Source organism: Bombus terrestris, chromosome 15 (genome assembly GCF_910591885.1).
Source record: "Bombus terrestris chromosome 15, iyBomTerr1.2, whole genome shotgun sequence".
NCBI classification, from domain to species: domain Eukaryota; kingdom Metazoa; phylum Arthropoda; class Insecta; order Hymenoptera; family Apidae; genus Bombus; species Bombus terrestris.
In genome coordinates, this window is record NC_063283.1 from 1,257,732 (window position 1) to 1,275,344 (window position 17,613).

At 37.6% G+C, this 17,613-nt stretch overlaps 2 protein-coding genes across 8 annotated transcripts in view; one reads left to right on the top strand and one right to left on the bottom strand.

Moving 5' to 3' along the window:
* The window catches only part of LOC100645775 (glutathione S-transferase 1-1), a 97,460-nt gene that overhangs the window by 34,918 nt on the left and 44,929 nt on the right, over positions 1-17,613 (bottom strand). The gene's annotated exons all lie outside the window — the stretch shown is intronic.
* The window catches only part of LOC100643218 (acid sphingomyelinase-like phosphodiesterase 3a), a 49,998-nt gene that overhangs the window by 15,160 nt on the left and 17,225 nt on the right, over positions 1-17,613 (top strand). For 5 of the 6 annotated variants that reach the window (XM_012316634.3, XM_012316633.3, XM_048412772.1 and 2 more), the window contains 5 exons: positions 8,967-9,040; positions 10,763-10,831; positions 11,775-11,931; positions 16,000-16,205; positions 17,241-17,437. In XM_012316634.3, coding sequence (XP_012172024.1) covers positions 8,983-9,040; positions 10,763-10,831; positions 11,775-11,931; positions 16,000-16,205; positions 17,241-17,437 — 687 coding nt within the window. In that variant the 5' untranslated portion in view covers positions 8,967-8,982. The remainder of the gene's footprint in view (positions 1-8,966; positions 9,041-10,762; positions 10,832-11,774; positions 11,932-15,999; positions 16,206-17,240; positions 17,438-17,613) is intronic. The other variant, XM_048412776.1, reaches the window with a different exon arrangement.

Genomic DNA, 17,613 nt, shown 5'->3' on the forward strand with positions numbered 1-17,613 from the left:
GGCAGTTTAACATCTCTAGCACGAATAATCGAATAGAGATATCGGATAACGATAACGTAAAACATATTTGACGCGTTTCGCTGTTTAAGTTCGATAAGTTTCAGACACTTAACGCGCTTCTTGCGTTCGATATCACGTTTTCTTTCGACGAAAGATTTCCCATTTACGTGTATTCACGCGATCGACAAGAACCGTAAACCATACTTTACCGTCGATTCAACTTTGACTAAAACGTACTACGATCGTTCTTTCGACCGATCGATCGTCCTGTATAAATCAGAATTTATCCGTGCTCATCTTGTTGCCAGTATCGGTAAAATTTCCACGTTTTCAGCGTATCACGGTGAGCGGTTGCAAATGAACCGCGTGCCGATGCGGTTTCTCGAGCAGGGTGCAAAGGTCAATTACCGATAAACTTGGGAGGCACGTAAGCCAATGGCGCATAAAAGACGCTGGATCGAGGGGTTGGCGAACCGAGAAAGAGAGAAGGATAGAGAGTTTTAGGATGGCGAGGGAGGGCGGGCGCGCAAAGTGGCGGTCGTAAAGCGCAAAAGGGAGACAGCCAGGGTGAGACCGGTAGTAAAACTTGGCGTACGCGGCGGCGAGTTAAGAAATTGTCACGTGAGCCGACGATAGTCGTTGTTTAGAGGGCGGCTGCAGAGGCGAGAAAACCGACTCACCCTTGATTTTTGCCAGATTTAAAGCGTGCTACCGAGTGGTTTCGAGAGACTCACGTGACAGGCTGCGTTTAAGCCGCGCAATACGACGACACGCGATCTCCGCATAAACGAGCAAGAAATTTTTGACGCGTTTATCTCCGCCCCCGTTTCCATCCATCCTGCTCTTTTGTCATCCTAGTTGAGCAACTGTGCGACAGATAAAACACGCGATCTATCGTTGAACGTGGACACGGGCCCGAGATCGGCTGCTCGAATTGCTTTTTCAAATCGGCTCGAATGAGTAACGGAAGTGGCACGTTTTTCAAGTGGTGACAAGGTGGCTTGATCGAGTGGACATGCGAGTGGAAAATGCGATTGTGTTTAGTGTAGCCGTTTGTCGAGCGCGCAATTATCGAACAGATTTGTATTGAAATACGTATAAAGTTACGATTATATAATTCGTGGAGGATCGTACGATTGATATTTACAGGACAATTTGGATTTTATACCGAAATTCAAAGTTTGAGTATTATTTAGTAGTACTTTCGTATGGCTCCATAAATTTCGCACCATTTATGAAAATGAAGCTTAAAATCCGATAAAAACGATACTTTCCAATACTTTCTATATCCACTATATATACGCACGTATACGTAGTGCTTGCACGTGTTTTTCGCCATTTACGTCGATTAACAGTTGACACGAAACTTTTTGTATTTTACGTTCGTATTGCTTTGCGATTCTTTCAAATATTCGCCCCGTGTGTTCTATGCCTTCCCTTTCGCGTGGCATATTTACCGTGCGGTTTCGTCCGAGGCCAACAAAGTCCTAAATATCAAACAACGCTTTTAACCTACCGCACTTTCAACAATCCCTCTCTCTTGGCGAACGGAACGCAAACAACATCGAACAAATTTACCGACGACTCCAGCCGCCGGAGTATAGGGTCGGCCGAAATTTCGTGAAACGGGCGCAAATGACGGTCGGCGTTGTTCCTCTCCCTTCGCCCGATTCGCCCCGCATTGAAACCGCATCACCGCGATTACCAGCGAGATTCCAGATTCGTTCTACGCCACTATCGCTGGATAAAAGTATCGGTTTAAAAGCTCGATTTCGGGCCACGGCTGCGGGCCAGCGGGAATTTCTCTGCTTTTCCGTTTACACGAATACCGGTGATCCTCTGCCGATTCACGGTGCCCACGACCAAAGGATTACCAGACACAGACAGAGGAGAGAATGGGAAAGATAGAGAAAGGGAGAGATAGATGGATAGATAGGTAAATAGATAGATAGATAGATAGAGACAGAGAGACAGAGAGTTTCGTTCTCTGCAGCGACGATGGCCGACATTCCGATAAATAATCGTTCTCGACGCGCGTTCTTGATCAAGGAGAAATCGCGTATTTCCGGAAATACGTTATTAACCTATCGGCAATTACGGCATTCAGGCATTCAAATTGACGTCAAAAGCGAAATTGTAATAATTCGTATTTGTTGATTTCACTGAAAGAACCGTCGAATTCAAAGTTCGACTTATAAGGAGATAATTAGTACCCGTTACAGAATGATTTACAACAGTTTGATGGTGAAAGATTGACTGTGGAAGCAAGGTGATTGACTTGCTAATTTGGTAAGAGGATTACAAGAACTAAGAAAGAAGATCAACTTGTAAGAGGTTAACAAGAGATTAAGGGTAATTTATTGGGCTCTGTTCAAATTTGTCTCTACATCCGAATTTGTTTCTCACGTTTTGCTCAAATTCCCAACGCTTTATAACATCTTTCTTATTATATTAGAAAGCTTAACGTGCTGAGTCAGATATACAAAATTCGGTAGGTATGTACATGTAGACTTTCGCGGCTGACTGTACCTGATTCATTTCCCTTAATCGTAAATAACAAGAACGATGCTTTGTCAGCTCCAGGCTCCCACCAACTCTATTTTCTCTATAGTATATATACATGTTATATATCATCGCGACATCGGTGAGAAAAGCATCAATAATTACCCTTTCACCCGTAATACGAGGTCGTTCGGTAGACATTTCATTCCGGTTAACTGAGCGATAAGAAGGACGATTATTTTCCATAAGATGACTCGCTAATGACTCCTCGATTTGTAGTTCAACGTCAGACATACGTTCACCAACATGTACCGTCTATATAATTATAACGCAATCGATTCGACGCGACACGAATTGTACCAGATGTTTTTACTGACGTTAGAAATTGTTTCGCACAATTCACGGAAATTGCTTTGACAAGTTATATCAATTACCTGGTTGCTAGAAACTGTATCTCGATCTATCATATCCGCTCCAGCCACTCTCATCTGCCCTTCTGTTACGATCTGCCGATTTTTCAATCGTCGTGTAAGATTAAACGATATAGCCTACTTGTTTGTGACACACACACACACAAAAAAAAAAAAAAAAGACAGTTTTATAAAGGAGAGAACTTTATACCGGTTCTAAAAGGAAAATGAATACTCAACTTATAAATTCCAAAGGAAACTCTTAATTAAGTTAAAAATCCTAAATGAAATTTTTAATTAACAGAAGAAGTTTAATTGAAAGATGTAACTTAGAATTTTTAAGGAAAATAAATCTCCATACTTCCGGGCTTCTTATTAACGTGAATAGCTTGAATTTTTTAAATTACGCACCGTCTAAAAGTTACATGGAGATTTACTCTTTACTACGCTATGTATGTAGTCATACCATAAGAAGTCGTATTGCATCGTCGATACGATTTAGGTCGAAAAACCTCCAGTTACGGTAGAAAATTTTACTATACCGAGCAACATTTTGCAAAATTGTAAAAGCGATAGAAAAATATCGTTACAACACAAGCTGTTTATGATGCTTTCAACCCTTTATGCCAGTGCATGAAGATGTAAGTAACTGCCGCACGCTTTCATTGCGTTACTTTATAATCGAGATTTAGACGATACAAGCCTTTACGCTCTAGAGACAAAATGAAAAAACACGCTTCGTATTAAACTTTGCAACTTGCGCAGCTTTAATTTTCTGTTTAATCTTGCCCGACACTGTATATTAAGACTTAATCCCTACTTGTGCCGTCGTCGATTAGTCTTTATCGTTATAACTTAGCATTTTCCTTTCGCCAGGGAAAATTTAGAAAAACACGCGAGAACGGTTACTGCGCGAGTTACGTAAATCTTGGAAGTTACAACGTTCGTATCATCCAGATGACCGATCTTTAAATTTATTTATAACCATCCTTCCAGTCATTCAACAAAAAGTACAAGACAAAATTACTAAATATTCAACGCCGTTCGAAATATTTAATTTCTCCTTACATTCCCAAAAGATATTCAAATATATATCATTGTTATTCTTAGAATTTGTTATACGTTTCTTGATATTTATGATATATACAGGTGTTTCTGGTAAGTGGGTCAAGTCGTAGCGTTTAAACGGTAGAAGATAAACGAAAATTTCATTAGGCAGAATTAAAATGGTTTCGAGCGGTGCATGTGCCTGCTATAGAAGTGGAGACGCTTCAAAGATTTTAACTTTACCTCTATCTTTTAAATTGGGCTATATACTTGTTATACACCGGTAGATGCACCATTTTATATTTTAGCAGATCGTAATACGGTATTTATGCATAAAAACGATTAATTAAAAATATTAATTAAATATTATTAATTACTAATTTAAAATATATTCGAGATATTAAATATCTGCGTTTAATTTCAATTAAGATATTTTAACTCCGATTTTGTAAAATTAAATGTACGAGAACGAAGAAAAAGGGAGGTAAAATAAATTTTAAAAGTAGAATAATTTTTTAGCTGTATCAACTGGCATATCTCATTTTCGGTAATCAAGTGTCAATGAAAATCCACCTCCGAATTGAAATTCTTTCGTCATACGCGTTTCCTTTTATTCTTGATCGTATTAAAATCCATTTCGTCGAGGTCGGCGGCCATCAAATCATACCACGAACGAGATTAAACAAAAAACGCTGGCTACCGCCTGCACATCCACTTGACCGGGTCGCAATTTTTCATTTCTGCTCGATTACCTCGTTAAGGTGGGCAGGTTCGTGCAACCGTCTATTGCAGATCACGCGTCATCTAGGTACGCGATTGCTCGAATTTCGGCCTCGTGTTCGGGATGTCATAAAATTTCAGCAAAAGTGTGTATTTATCGCTAATGCGCTCGCACCGATGCCCTCATTTTCGACCGATAATTTCTTTTTAACGAAAGCATTCCGGCGCCACGTATAATCCTGGTCAATACACCCCTTACGTTAACTTTTTAATACTTAATCGCATCAAATTTGGTATTTAGTCGCTACATTTTAATAGACGGTTTATAAACCACTTACGCGTTACGTACTATGTACCACTCACTGTGAAAATTTGTTCTATCGTCTATCATTTCAGAGCTATAGCTTGTCCTACTTGCGCGAGACACTCTGCATATTATATTGTTCGTAACCGTTGGTATACCTACACTTTTACGTGTTATTGTCGTTAAATACTCTTGCTACTATTGAATTAATACGGGAACTTTAGCGAATTATTCGTAACGACCTGCCTATTTAGATGAAAAAACGTCACCCAATAAATGGAGGACGTGGCGTTCAACGCTTAAATAAATTACTCAACGTACAATATTTCACATTTAACGGCTATTCAGCCGTGTGTGCACCAATGTACGCACTCTGACTGTCCGTGCAACTGAAAATAACAAATTCGATGAAAAATAAATACAGTGAAAAATTAAAATTAAGACCCAGAGAAACACAGAGAAAAGTTTAACAGCTGTTACAACTCGTGCGTCACGTAATTGAAATACATCCGAACGTGGCCATGATTCGTATTACCTTCACCGGAAAAATTTCAGCAATTTCATTAAAAAGGTTCCAACGAATAAGCACGAACGAACCGAGTATTAATTGGTCGTGATGCGTGCCCGATATCAAATCATTGCTTAATGTTTGGCTACAAGAGTACAGATAGTCACGAAACCATAGGATAAAGACGCTCCCCGGGGCGTAATTAAATCCGTTTCGTCGTTTCTACTTTCCGAGATTCGCTGCGTCGATAGCAACGACACAATCTGTAAAAAGTACGGTCGAACGTCGAAGAAATTGCGATTCGAAATACGTCAATACGCGACCCCTATTGTACGGCGTTGGGACCGGGATTAAATCCGTACGTAAGTACTTTACGCGTTGTGGAAGTTTGCAGACTGTTTGAGGCAATTAAACCTGCTAAGCAATTCGATTCGAGGAATACGCGTGATTGTCGAGTTTACTTTCGAGTTTCGCAAAGAGAACACGTGTAAATACGACGTTCGAAACAATTAAGGGATCACCGTTTCCGAATGACTTGGCAAATGAAGCAACATTACGACGCGGTACGCGACGACAGTATTCCGGCGATCGTTTCACCTTATTCGCTATAGATTTTCGAACTCATGGTTCGTGACTCATTTCTAAAGGATCGAAAGACCAGTACCGAACTACTGTTTTATAATCTATCCGAATTAAAAACAGTATGTGACGCGTAATCGTATTTTTAAAAGAAGCTTCAGCGATATTGCCTCACTCTTTGAACGCGCAATACAGTTACAAATTCCTAGCGATAATTATTATCAATGGTGCTCCATTACTAGCTTCTTCCCATTGAGATTAATATTAATATTTCTTTAAATGTAAAGTGTAAGTCGGCTACGAATTAATAACGCGATATCGATATTATTAGCTAATTGTAATTTACGAGATATGTTTTTGAACGAATTATGAATCTAACATTTTTCGCAAAATTTCAATACTTTCGATATTACTTAAAGCGTGCAAAACGTAAATGTCATCTGTTTAATCATTATGAATAATCTATAATGTATTATTAATAGGGTAGTTTCTAATATGAACAGAAAAATTATACATTAAAAAAGTGTTTTAATGTTCAAAATTATATAACGTGGCGAACGCTTATCAGAACGTGCAAACAAGAGCATCTAGAAATTTATGGAACACCTCGTGACAGGAGCTAATGAGTTAATTTCATGAGTAAAGTTAATCAACCTACTTAGGCTGCAGGTGAGCGAAATACTTTTTCCATCATTGATTATAATTTTTAGTTCAGATGACACAACGTTTATTATTTATGCAAAATATGTCACTAACCAGAGTTTTCTGCCAAACAGTAGGTATAGAGAAAAAAGCGAACGAAGAAACAATGATTTTATAGTCGGCCTAATAGCATATCTATCCCAACTTTTTATAGGCGTGATATTATTCATAAAAACAAAAACGACCGAATTTCTTGAAAGAAATATCGCATATCTTTTACGATGTATAAACGGCATCATAGGGGAAAAAGTAGAACAAGGAAAACGAGTAAACAGCATAATAATTGGTATGAGAAAATGTCAAAGAGACAAGTATCTACAAATCTACGTTTAGTTCGCAAAAATAACGATTTATCTTTGTATCCATATTCATATTCATTTATTAACCACATGTCACCGAGATCATTTTTCTCTAATTTCTTCGTATTATCGAATAAGATGACCTACATCTACATATCGACCCTTACCTCGTGACGAGCGTCTCATCTGAATATAAAAAGCCCTGCAGGTATATGAGTTCATAGTTATAAAAGAGCCAAAGCGAGATCGTAACTTATATTTATCAAACGTATTCCTTAAAAATGCAGATTTTGTTTATGCTTGCTTCTACATTCGTTAAGACCTAGAAGTTCGTCGATAACGTAATAATTTGTTTTTTAATGATTTAAGAAAGAGTTCCGCGATGTGGGTTTATCGTTGAAAAAGTATCCGTCGAGTTTACCAGCTAGAAATTGTAGCGACCCAGGTTAGGTAAACGTAGATGATCGTAGTCGATTATCTCGACTTTAACGTTGGAATCCATCGAGAGTGAAAATTTGAAATAGAAAAGTGGGACCGCGCGCCGTCACGAAAGCTCGTCGATTTTGTTGTGTTTGCACCGACAGAAACCATACTCGTGGTTTCTAGCAGCGAGTGAAAGAAGGTACGAGCGAGCGTTTAACTTTTCCGCCGGTTAAAGTATTCATCAAGACGTTAAATATTGACGAGCATCGAGTTATGAACTCGAAAGACTTACCTTTCGCATCGAGTATTCTTTGAATAATTAACGTAACTCCGTGATAATGCTTTGTATCAAGAATATATCTAATTGAACTACTTTACTGCCGTGGGGAAGGTGGATACCGAGTTTAATTGAGTTCGATTTTTGTCTTATATTTTATGTAAGGGTCTTGAAACTAAAAGTGATAGAAGATCGTTCGATCAAACAGTGCTTTTATACTTTTTAAATGTGGTATTAATTATGAAAAGTCCTTTTGGAACGATATTTTACTATTCGATTTAGGAATGTTTTTTTCTTTTTAACAAGATTTATGATCGATTTGTGATTTACGTGTTTGACGAACTGCTTATTGATATTTTTATATATACGTATACGAAGGTATTGGTAGCGTAAAGATTAGTTCGAATCATTGGTTCAGTATTAGAATTTATACAAGTAGAAAATGGTTTGGTAATTCTCTAACGGAACAACTATACTTCTATACGGATGATACCCTGCAACTTCTTAAAATCAGCTGAATAGAAATATTCTTAGAAAAACATAAAAATAGCTTTTAATGAGAGAAATCTCATATAAAATTGCAGAAAAATTCATTAACATTCGTAGCGTTTCGGGAAATAATCTCGTGTTACTTTAGAAAAGGAAGAAATATTTTCTCTACCAAGCAAACGAGTCTAAAGCTCATTCACAACGTTCGCTTCCATCGACGCGCGCCGTCGTCCCAAACGTTGCGTATTTATGCGCTTCAAGTATTGCGTCAGCTCTTTGTTATGTCGTCAAACGATCCACGAGCAGCGGTTATTGGTTTGTCGACGTTTTTCCGAGGTCTCTCGCTGCAGTCGAAAGAGGCTTGTAAAGTGTTTTATGATGCACGTTTCCTCGCCACGGCTCTTTTACAAGACACATCGTTGTCAACGACCTTCGAAATTAAATTTCAGATTAAAATCGAGGCCAGCCGTTGTTCCTGGCACCGAACGGATCCCAGTTGGTGGATTCATGAAATTTCATAAGGCCGCTAGGGTTTTATTCCAACTTACCCATAAAATTATGTTAATTTTGAACTAGTAAATTTCGATGACAATGAGATTACCGATGTCGCGAATCGTTCCCGAGGGCTCTGACCCGGGCTAATGGTAGATTTGGCGCTCAATCGACTTTGACCAACATTTTAAGCGACTGATTTACTTGATTACAGATCAAAACCTGGAAAGATGATTCGTGACTATCTGATGCTGCTCTCGTGGCTATGCGCGGTGCAAGGAAAAATAGGTAAATGTATGCGTACATATATGGACGACTGTGTTTGCTACCGTACCACGGAGATCCAACCTCGATTCTACGTAACGCGCGCCTGAATTGTACGCGTTATTTCTCGTTGCATACAACCATGTTGCCGACTGGGTGAATTATTAAAACGAGTGAAACTTTCCACGTCGAATATGGGTCGGTGTTCTTTGAGCGCGATCGAGACAGAATTTATTCGACAGTCGTACATTAACGTCCTCCCCCTTGTTACGGTTAATTATGGACGAAGTTAACAAGCTGACGTAACGTACCACCACTAACGAAAATGTTATAACAAAGTTATCGAGTTCACGAAAATTCCTTGACCCAATTCACCTGAAATTTCCTTTCCTTTATCTTCCGTAAGGTATTCTGTTTCAACTAAGGTTACTTTGAATGCCGATATAAGTATGATTACTTGCAAAGTATTTCAATTTCCAAAGTTTCTGATTGGCAGTATTTCACTCGTGAAACAAAAATTTTCGTTGGATTATTGAAATGAAAAATTACATTTGAAATGGAATTCATTTCCTTACAAAGTATAGTCATTTTGTACTTGCTATTAAACCTGTAAATATGATTTGAAATAATTAACAGCAGCTTTAACACCTGGATATAACGCCGCGTTATTACTTCATATTAGAAGCGTTAATGGCCTACGCAGAACGGTTTATACTCATTTTTCTTTTAAACGGTTGAAAAAGATCTTTCAGGACAGAATTAAACGGTGTTAAATTTCTCCACTGTATTTATGTACATATTTTTATGCGATTGTGCGGCTACAAACTGTAACCGTGAATTATTAATCGATTCTTGCATAGTAGATAGATAAAGATATTGTTGAAACTGAAATGCCAAAGTAAATATTTTATCGTCGATCGCGAAAATACAGCTCGCAAAAGTATTATTAATAATCACGTTAGAATTGGAATATTACAAAATATATAGATTTAAAACGGAAGACAGAATACAGAAAATAGATTTACATTAGAATAAAGATAGAATAAAGGTACAGACTACTTTTGCAAACTGAATTGACTAGAAATTTTTGAGCACGGTAGTTTAACGATCCTGTATGCAATTTATTTGTCATGCCATTCTGTCCTATTTACTCTAATGTGCAATATTACTTAAAAATTCCGTAGATATCGCTTTTGAAATGCACAACGAAAGATCTATCTGATAGAAAAGTTTTGCACAATATTATTACGTTTCGGTGCTTTAAAATTCTTGATCGATCCTAATTAAACGATCCTGGTCAAAATATTAATTCATCCTAATTTAAAACACTTGAGATTCAACAACAACAGCCATCGGGATTGCGTGTGTTCGTTTGATAAATTCAATCTACCCGTTGAATCGATCGTCGAGTCTAATTACTTTGCAAACTAGCCCCACTTCGTGAGAAAACGGATTGCGCGACTAATTTAAAACAATCCGTCTTATGTTCGGCGATTCAATTCGTCCCGATTTGATTCGTCGCGCTGGAAAATACGAATCCGTTTACCGATGAGGATCGAATTCGTTCGAAACCGTGCTTCGCGTCTAGGCATCGACTTTGCAGTTTTGCATCCTTGTCTCGTCGTGACGTTACGTTGATTCGCGGAAGCGGTAGGGGAGAAACGATGAATGAAAATGCAACGGAACGAGATGCAAATAGAAGCTGAAACGCAGAAGGCGCGACGACCTCGTTCTCTCTGTTTCTAGGGTATTTCTGGCACATCACTGACATCCACTATGATCCGAGATACTCCACCCAAGCAAACGCGGCAAACGGTAAGTAACTTTGTTTTATTTTCTACGTACATTATGTGTTTTTGCCTTCTCCTTATCGTTGTCACGGGACTCTGCGGTTTTTTATGCATCTATGCGAAATTCAAAGATCCAAAGATACACAGAATCGATATAATATACAAATATACGTACACCTACCGACAAAAGTTAACAAACATCGTGATCGCCTGGATCGATAAAATAGTATACAGAGATAACGGTTCATACACGAAATTATAATACGTTTTATTTCGATTATACCACTGTAATAGATGTATATGAAACAAGTAGATGTATATAACATGAAAATATAATAAAGAAACTTCATATTTCATTTTAAACTATGTTTTGGCTCCGAAATCTCGCCTTTCGATATTATTTATATCTTTCACATAAAATTTTAAACAGCAATCGTAAAACAGCAGTCGTTCCATTATAATCGGTATTAAAAAGATTGAAAATTACAGCACCGACTGTTAATCAAATCCGAAGAAACGAAATCTTTTTTACTCAAGCTCTGTGGCAAAATATTCGATAAAATTTTTCCCTTCGGCTATGTAACCTCTGCACAGTACGCCCCTAAAGTTTAGTCAAACATTTCAGGAACAGAATATATTCAGCTTTCACCCCTTGCTACCCGTGCCTATATTTTCCTCCTGTTCCCGTCGCTATTTACCGATCGTTTTAAAGTACCTGGCGTGTTTGGTTGGCACGAGGTTTGCATGAAATAACGCTACCTGAAATTGCGTCCCATACCAAGCACGAGCTGGGGCCGACTCCGTGTCATTTGAACGTTAGCGTGGCAATACACGAGCGTCCGCTGCGCTGCTCCCTTAATACGAGCACTATGTTCCCACGTGTTCGTTTCCTCATTTTTGTTTTTCTTTGTCTTTTTTTTTTTTGTCTTCTTGTTTCCTCTTCAGCTTAGCCCGATCCCTGCTTTCAGCGTGCTGGAACACGAAGAACGGTGTGAACAGCGGTCGGAAAACCCCCGGAGAATTCGGTGACTATGGCTGCGATTCGCCCTGGGCCCTGGTAGAATCAGCAGCGATGGCAATGACATCCAATCGCGGCGAAGGAATCAAGTTCGTTCTCTGGACCGGGTAAGTTTACAAATTTTTGTTACAAATGGCTATGAATAGTATTGACATACCGTCGTATTTACACTCATTGCATTTACATACTAATTAAATGGGTACAAGTATATTAAATTTTGTATCACTTAATAACAGATACTTATCGTATGACTACAAAAGTTTAATATGGATATATCGATATATAAACGTATAAAATATATGCTGATGTTGCAAGGGTATGTGCTAATATCTTTTACAGCTATTACACATATATCTCTTATCGCCAAGGAACTTTCGACGTTGCTCGTACAAATAACTAAACGAACGAGTAAAGGAGTAACGAAATTATATAATGTTTTTTTGAAATGAAAAGCTTCGGAAGTGCTGATAATCGATTTAAATTTCCTCGGTTTGTGGTTCGAAATATCGCGTTTCTCGATGGACAGGTTAAATTCGGTGTCCGACTTCTTGAAAAATTAGCTTATACAGCGCGAATCTCGACACTGTCAGAACTTTCATTCTACAACTTCGTTCGCGGTTCAAGTCAAAAGTTATATAGAGTTGGTTTGACAATCAAAAATACTACACTGACGCTGCTCGCTTTAGTATTCTTATTATTAGCAATATGATATAGGATTTGCGGAATGCTCAACCGATTAATCGGCATATTATTGTATCATCAGAGCAACAAGCTTAACGTGACAATTCGATTTTCGTGGAGTAAAAATTTAATAAAAACGAATGCCCAGATAATGCGACATGAAATTCTAATTACTGGGTGACTACGAAAATAATAAACGACGAATATTCAACGCGTCAACAACGTACGGAAATAGAAATCGAAAATGAAATTAACGAGCATTCGATTGGATGACGAATCGGTATCGCATGAATGTTCCGATGGCTATTAGTAAATTGGCCGATGAATCAACGAAAACTGATTAGCCTTTAACACGCAGTTTCGTAAACTAATCTGATAATTGATAATTCGCAAACTGGAGGAACAAGAATGTAGTGGACTATAAAGATTCGTGTTTGTCGGACGCAACACAGTGGCTGCGTGTTCCGTATAAATTAAACCGTACAATCGCTAGTTTAATAGAGTTTGATCGATTTATTTACATACAACCGAATCGCGAATGTTAATGCACTTATGAATAAATTATCGAACAAATTGATAATTCCCTTCTGATTTGCGAAATCTAATGAACATTCATTAGTATCGATATAAGTTTATTATCCCAGCCAATTGCACTTGTAATTTCTTTAGCTTATTATCGGAAAGAAATTATAGAAACGGGAGTTGTGTTTAATTACACTTTCTCACAGTTTCTCTCTTGATGATTACGCTTTAATGTTCTTCCATTGAAATTTTAAATCGTGTATCTATTATATAATACAGTTTGAAATAATACAATTCCTGGAATATTATTTTATTTGCTTTATGCAGATGTTATACAGTTTGTAAAAACACAACAACTGCATTAATTCTTAAGTATTTCTACGCAGGTACAGATATATATATATATATATGTACACATAGTGTTTGAGCTGTAATCCTATTGTAAAACAAACTTATATGCATAGTACTGTGTAACCACATTATCCGGCATGCATAACGTGTACGAAAGTTCAGTAGTTCCATGCGTATACATGTATGCGTTATACTTCTAACCAATTATCAGGTAACTAAGAAAGTTTGTTTCTCTCACAATAGGGAAGATAGAGAAGTAGATGTGGAGAAAACACATTCTATTCGTTAGGATAGTTACTCACTCTCACATCCATTTAACTTTCTTTTTTACGGAAAAAGAGTTTATAAACCGGTTGTAAACTCTTCTAAAAACGATTTAGAATGAGAACAACTTCTCCAATGTTGCTTTTACAATTTCCCAATTTCTGAATTGTTTATCTCTAAGTTTTGTTTCTGTTTCTTTGGGATATTTATTCTTATGCGTTTATAAATTAACGATTCTACGTATAATAATTTGAAATAATTAGCAGTATGAAGGAACGTGTTTTCTTTTAGCAGTCACCTTTTCAGGTATAACATTTTATCGAACAACAAAATTATGCTAATTACGTCAACGTAGCAATTATAATTTTTGCTCTTTTATTAAAGAAACTTCTACGTTATCCGCGAAAAAGAATATTTAACGCGTCAAAAATATTTCTGTTACGATACAACGAGTTATCGAACAAGAAATCCAAATGCTAACTCATGTAAGTTTGCGCTGCAACTCGATTTCGAGGTTTTGGTTGTTCCAACTTTACGTGACTGATATCGTATTTCACCATCAATTCACAATACAAAGTTGATATCACACACTCTCACGAACAACCCAGATTACTCAGCAAGAGTCAGAGTCACACGCGAAATCTACGATTTCTCTATTCCCTTTCCTTCGTTTATAGCGTTCAGTTTTCAGTCTTTCAATGTACTTTAATGCTTAATGCTCATCTCCGACCACATTATTACGAATCTAAAATTGCGCGATATATTGGATTACAGTTTGCATGTGTCGTACATTCGGCCGCGAAACGAAAATGAAATATACAGGATTACGCAAGAGATTGGAAGATTTTGGCGATTGATTAAATTTTCTCAAGGAATGCTGATAAATAACGCGAATGCTGAAATCAAGGTTTTCTGTGTAAAATGTAACTCTTATAGCGGCATTCCTCCGATTTAAATTGGTTCCTACATATAGGAATTATATTTCTTTGAAATTATAAAGATCTCTTAACAGCAGCAGCGGGTCCAGACAATCTAATATTCTGGAATCAAATAAAAATTAATGAAGAAAATCTTCGCTTCCAGGGAAAAAATCCAGTCTCTAAGAGAATCTAATTGCAGCAATTTTTGTAATGGCGTTCTGGTAAAGGGTGGTACGAAGTTCCGCAGCTTTCTCATTAAGTTCCAACAACACGTGTACATAGTATATACAAACCATTTTTAACTACGTGCTTGTATAGATACGAATCCTCTGTTCATACTTCTCGACTTGTGTCATTCGATTTTCCAAGTTCTTAATTAAATTCGCCATTTAAAAATGCATACGTTTTATAAAAGCTTTTTTGCGCGTCTAGATACGAACAGGTTGAAACAAATTTTCATTAATTTCGAAATCTTGACGCTTTGACATCGAGATATTTTTCTCTCCACCATCGAGAAGAAGGAAAGGAAGGGAGAAATGTAAAACGATAACTGTAATTTCTTATTTAGCGAGTTCTTATGATATGATATTTCAATGCAAAGCCGGAATTAAGTGAAATCTTTGCGAGAAACGTTATTAAAGAGAAAGACATCATTTTCTATGACGATCTGTCTGTAATAATTCTTTTAAGGCCTTTCAATAAATCAGAGCTAAAACGTGTTACCAAGCGTGTGCCAAGTATTAAGTGGAAGCCATATGTGTGTATACTTAACGTCCATCGTTTCTTAAGCTACATACTTTCCTCGGTTTATCACATCTAATTTTTAACGCTTCAACGAACATTCTATTTTCTGTTTCAAACTATGCTGTACATACATAATACCGATAATCAGTACCAATAATTTATTTATATCATTATCATAATGTCTCCGTCATGTATTAATTTTGTGATAGAATTAATTTATTCGTTAGTAGCAATAACGATAAAAGTCCCCTTAACCGGGTATGACGAAATATTTCGTCATGTGAATATAGTTACTTCGACATACGCAGGAAGATATTCCCCAGTTAAGAGGATAACAATTTAGATCAAAAGACGTACACGAATCGATCGAGAACAGGTATACTTTTTTGATTGTAAAAATCTGTATACAAAATGGTCAATATGCCTTTTAGTAATCTATGACTTACATACTATAATAAAAAAAAGATATAGATAAAATGTTGCCTCGCTTTCTCATTCTTCTTGTATCGACTTGGAGTTGAAACCGTTGAGATGTTGGACCGCGGCATCTCGCTTGAATTTATTCACATTACGCGAAGCAACGTTTCTTCGTATTTGCCAGGGAAATCGTAATAATTCCGACAGGCGCTGGTCAGCCATATGTTACGTACTCTAACGTACTTACACTAACGAGCCTGTAACTACTTGTTGCAGTGACGCGCTGACGCGCACTACTGGCATGAGCGTCGAGCTTCGTCTGCAGTGTTTGCGGAATTTGACCGATCTGTTGTCTCGCACGTTTAAGGAACAGTTTGTGTTTCCGGCGCTCGGACACGACGACATCGGGGTGAACTTCTCACAACTCGCCGAGATCTGGCAGCATTGGTTGCCGCAGGAAGCTCTGGATACCTTTAAAACTGGTACGAACAAGTGTTTTCCTTTTTCCCTGCCTTGACTTTTCTCTTTGGCTTCTATCGTTATACTGGAAGATATTTCTCTATGTGAAAGCGTTTTGCAATGGCGAACGGCTCGGAAATCGGATTAAAGCAAGCGGACGTACTCTCGAGTCCGAATCTCTTGAGAATACCTATGTTTCATATAGAGAAATTGTTTTAGTAATATCGATAAAAGACGACTGTTTTCTTTTTCCATTATTTGCTTTTTTCTATTTCGTTTCCAAGTCGTGGAAAAAGAGAAAAAATATCGATACGAGTGTACTTTAAACCGATTATACAATTACAAAGCTTCGTTTCTCTCTTATTTCTGTTTTGTAGACAGGACTATTTCGTATACGACACTTTGTCTTAATTTATGCTTTACACAGCATCTTTCAAATTTATTCAGTTTTTATTCACTTTCATTTATTTATTTCTTCAGCTTCTCTATTTAAAGAATGTTAACACATGCCACACTCATAAGCTTTTTGTTCCTCCTTCCTTTCTTTATCATTCGCAATTGAACGAAACCTAATTCAAACGACATATGATTAACAACAACTTCCACCTAACGATATAACAGATTTTTTTCCCAACAACAACCTCCTTAACAGAGTAGTCGCTTCAATAACCCGTACAACCCTTTTCAGATCCATTATTTATGCGAAAAAATCAATACCACTTCAATACTTCTCACCCAATACAATACGAGCATCCCGCATTGGCTTCAATCAGCCGCCATTTCCACGAACGTATACCCACTTCAATTTTTACGAACACACGAACGAATAAAATTCAAGCGCAGCGCTCGAGCAAACAAAAATTTCTTCCCCGAACAATTCTCCCTTCTACCTGCCGCTTCCTGCTCCCGTCGTGCCGTTTCAATAAAAGTCCAATAACAGCCGCCGTCCGAGCGAATTGCGAAAGAAGATCGCGAAAAAGAAAAAAAAAAAAAAACGAGCGTACTTCGCATAAACTGGCAGCTTAAACGCATCCGACGATTTCGTACACTTGTTACAGCCGGATATTACACGATAGAGCAGCGCTCGGAAAAGTATCGAATCATTTTCCTCAATACGAATTTGTGGTTGAACACGGCTGACAATCGTATGCTACATCGCTCCGGAAGTAGTACGATCGACAACACGCAGGATCCTTTCGATCAATGGTCCTGGTTCCAGATGACTCTCGAGACCGCGCGGAGGAAGAAGGAAACGGTAAGACACATTTCTTCTATAATCGAATGGAAACCGGCAGTAAGCGAAGGTCTTGTGCATATTTAGCGGTACGTCTTGAAGAAAGCGGTTTTTAAATTTTCTTATTTTTACGAATATAATTAAAAACACTGAAATTTAGATAGAAAATTGTTTTATCTATCGAATATCGTAAAAAG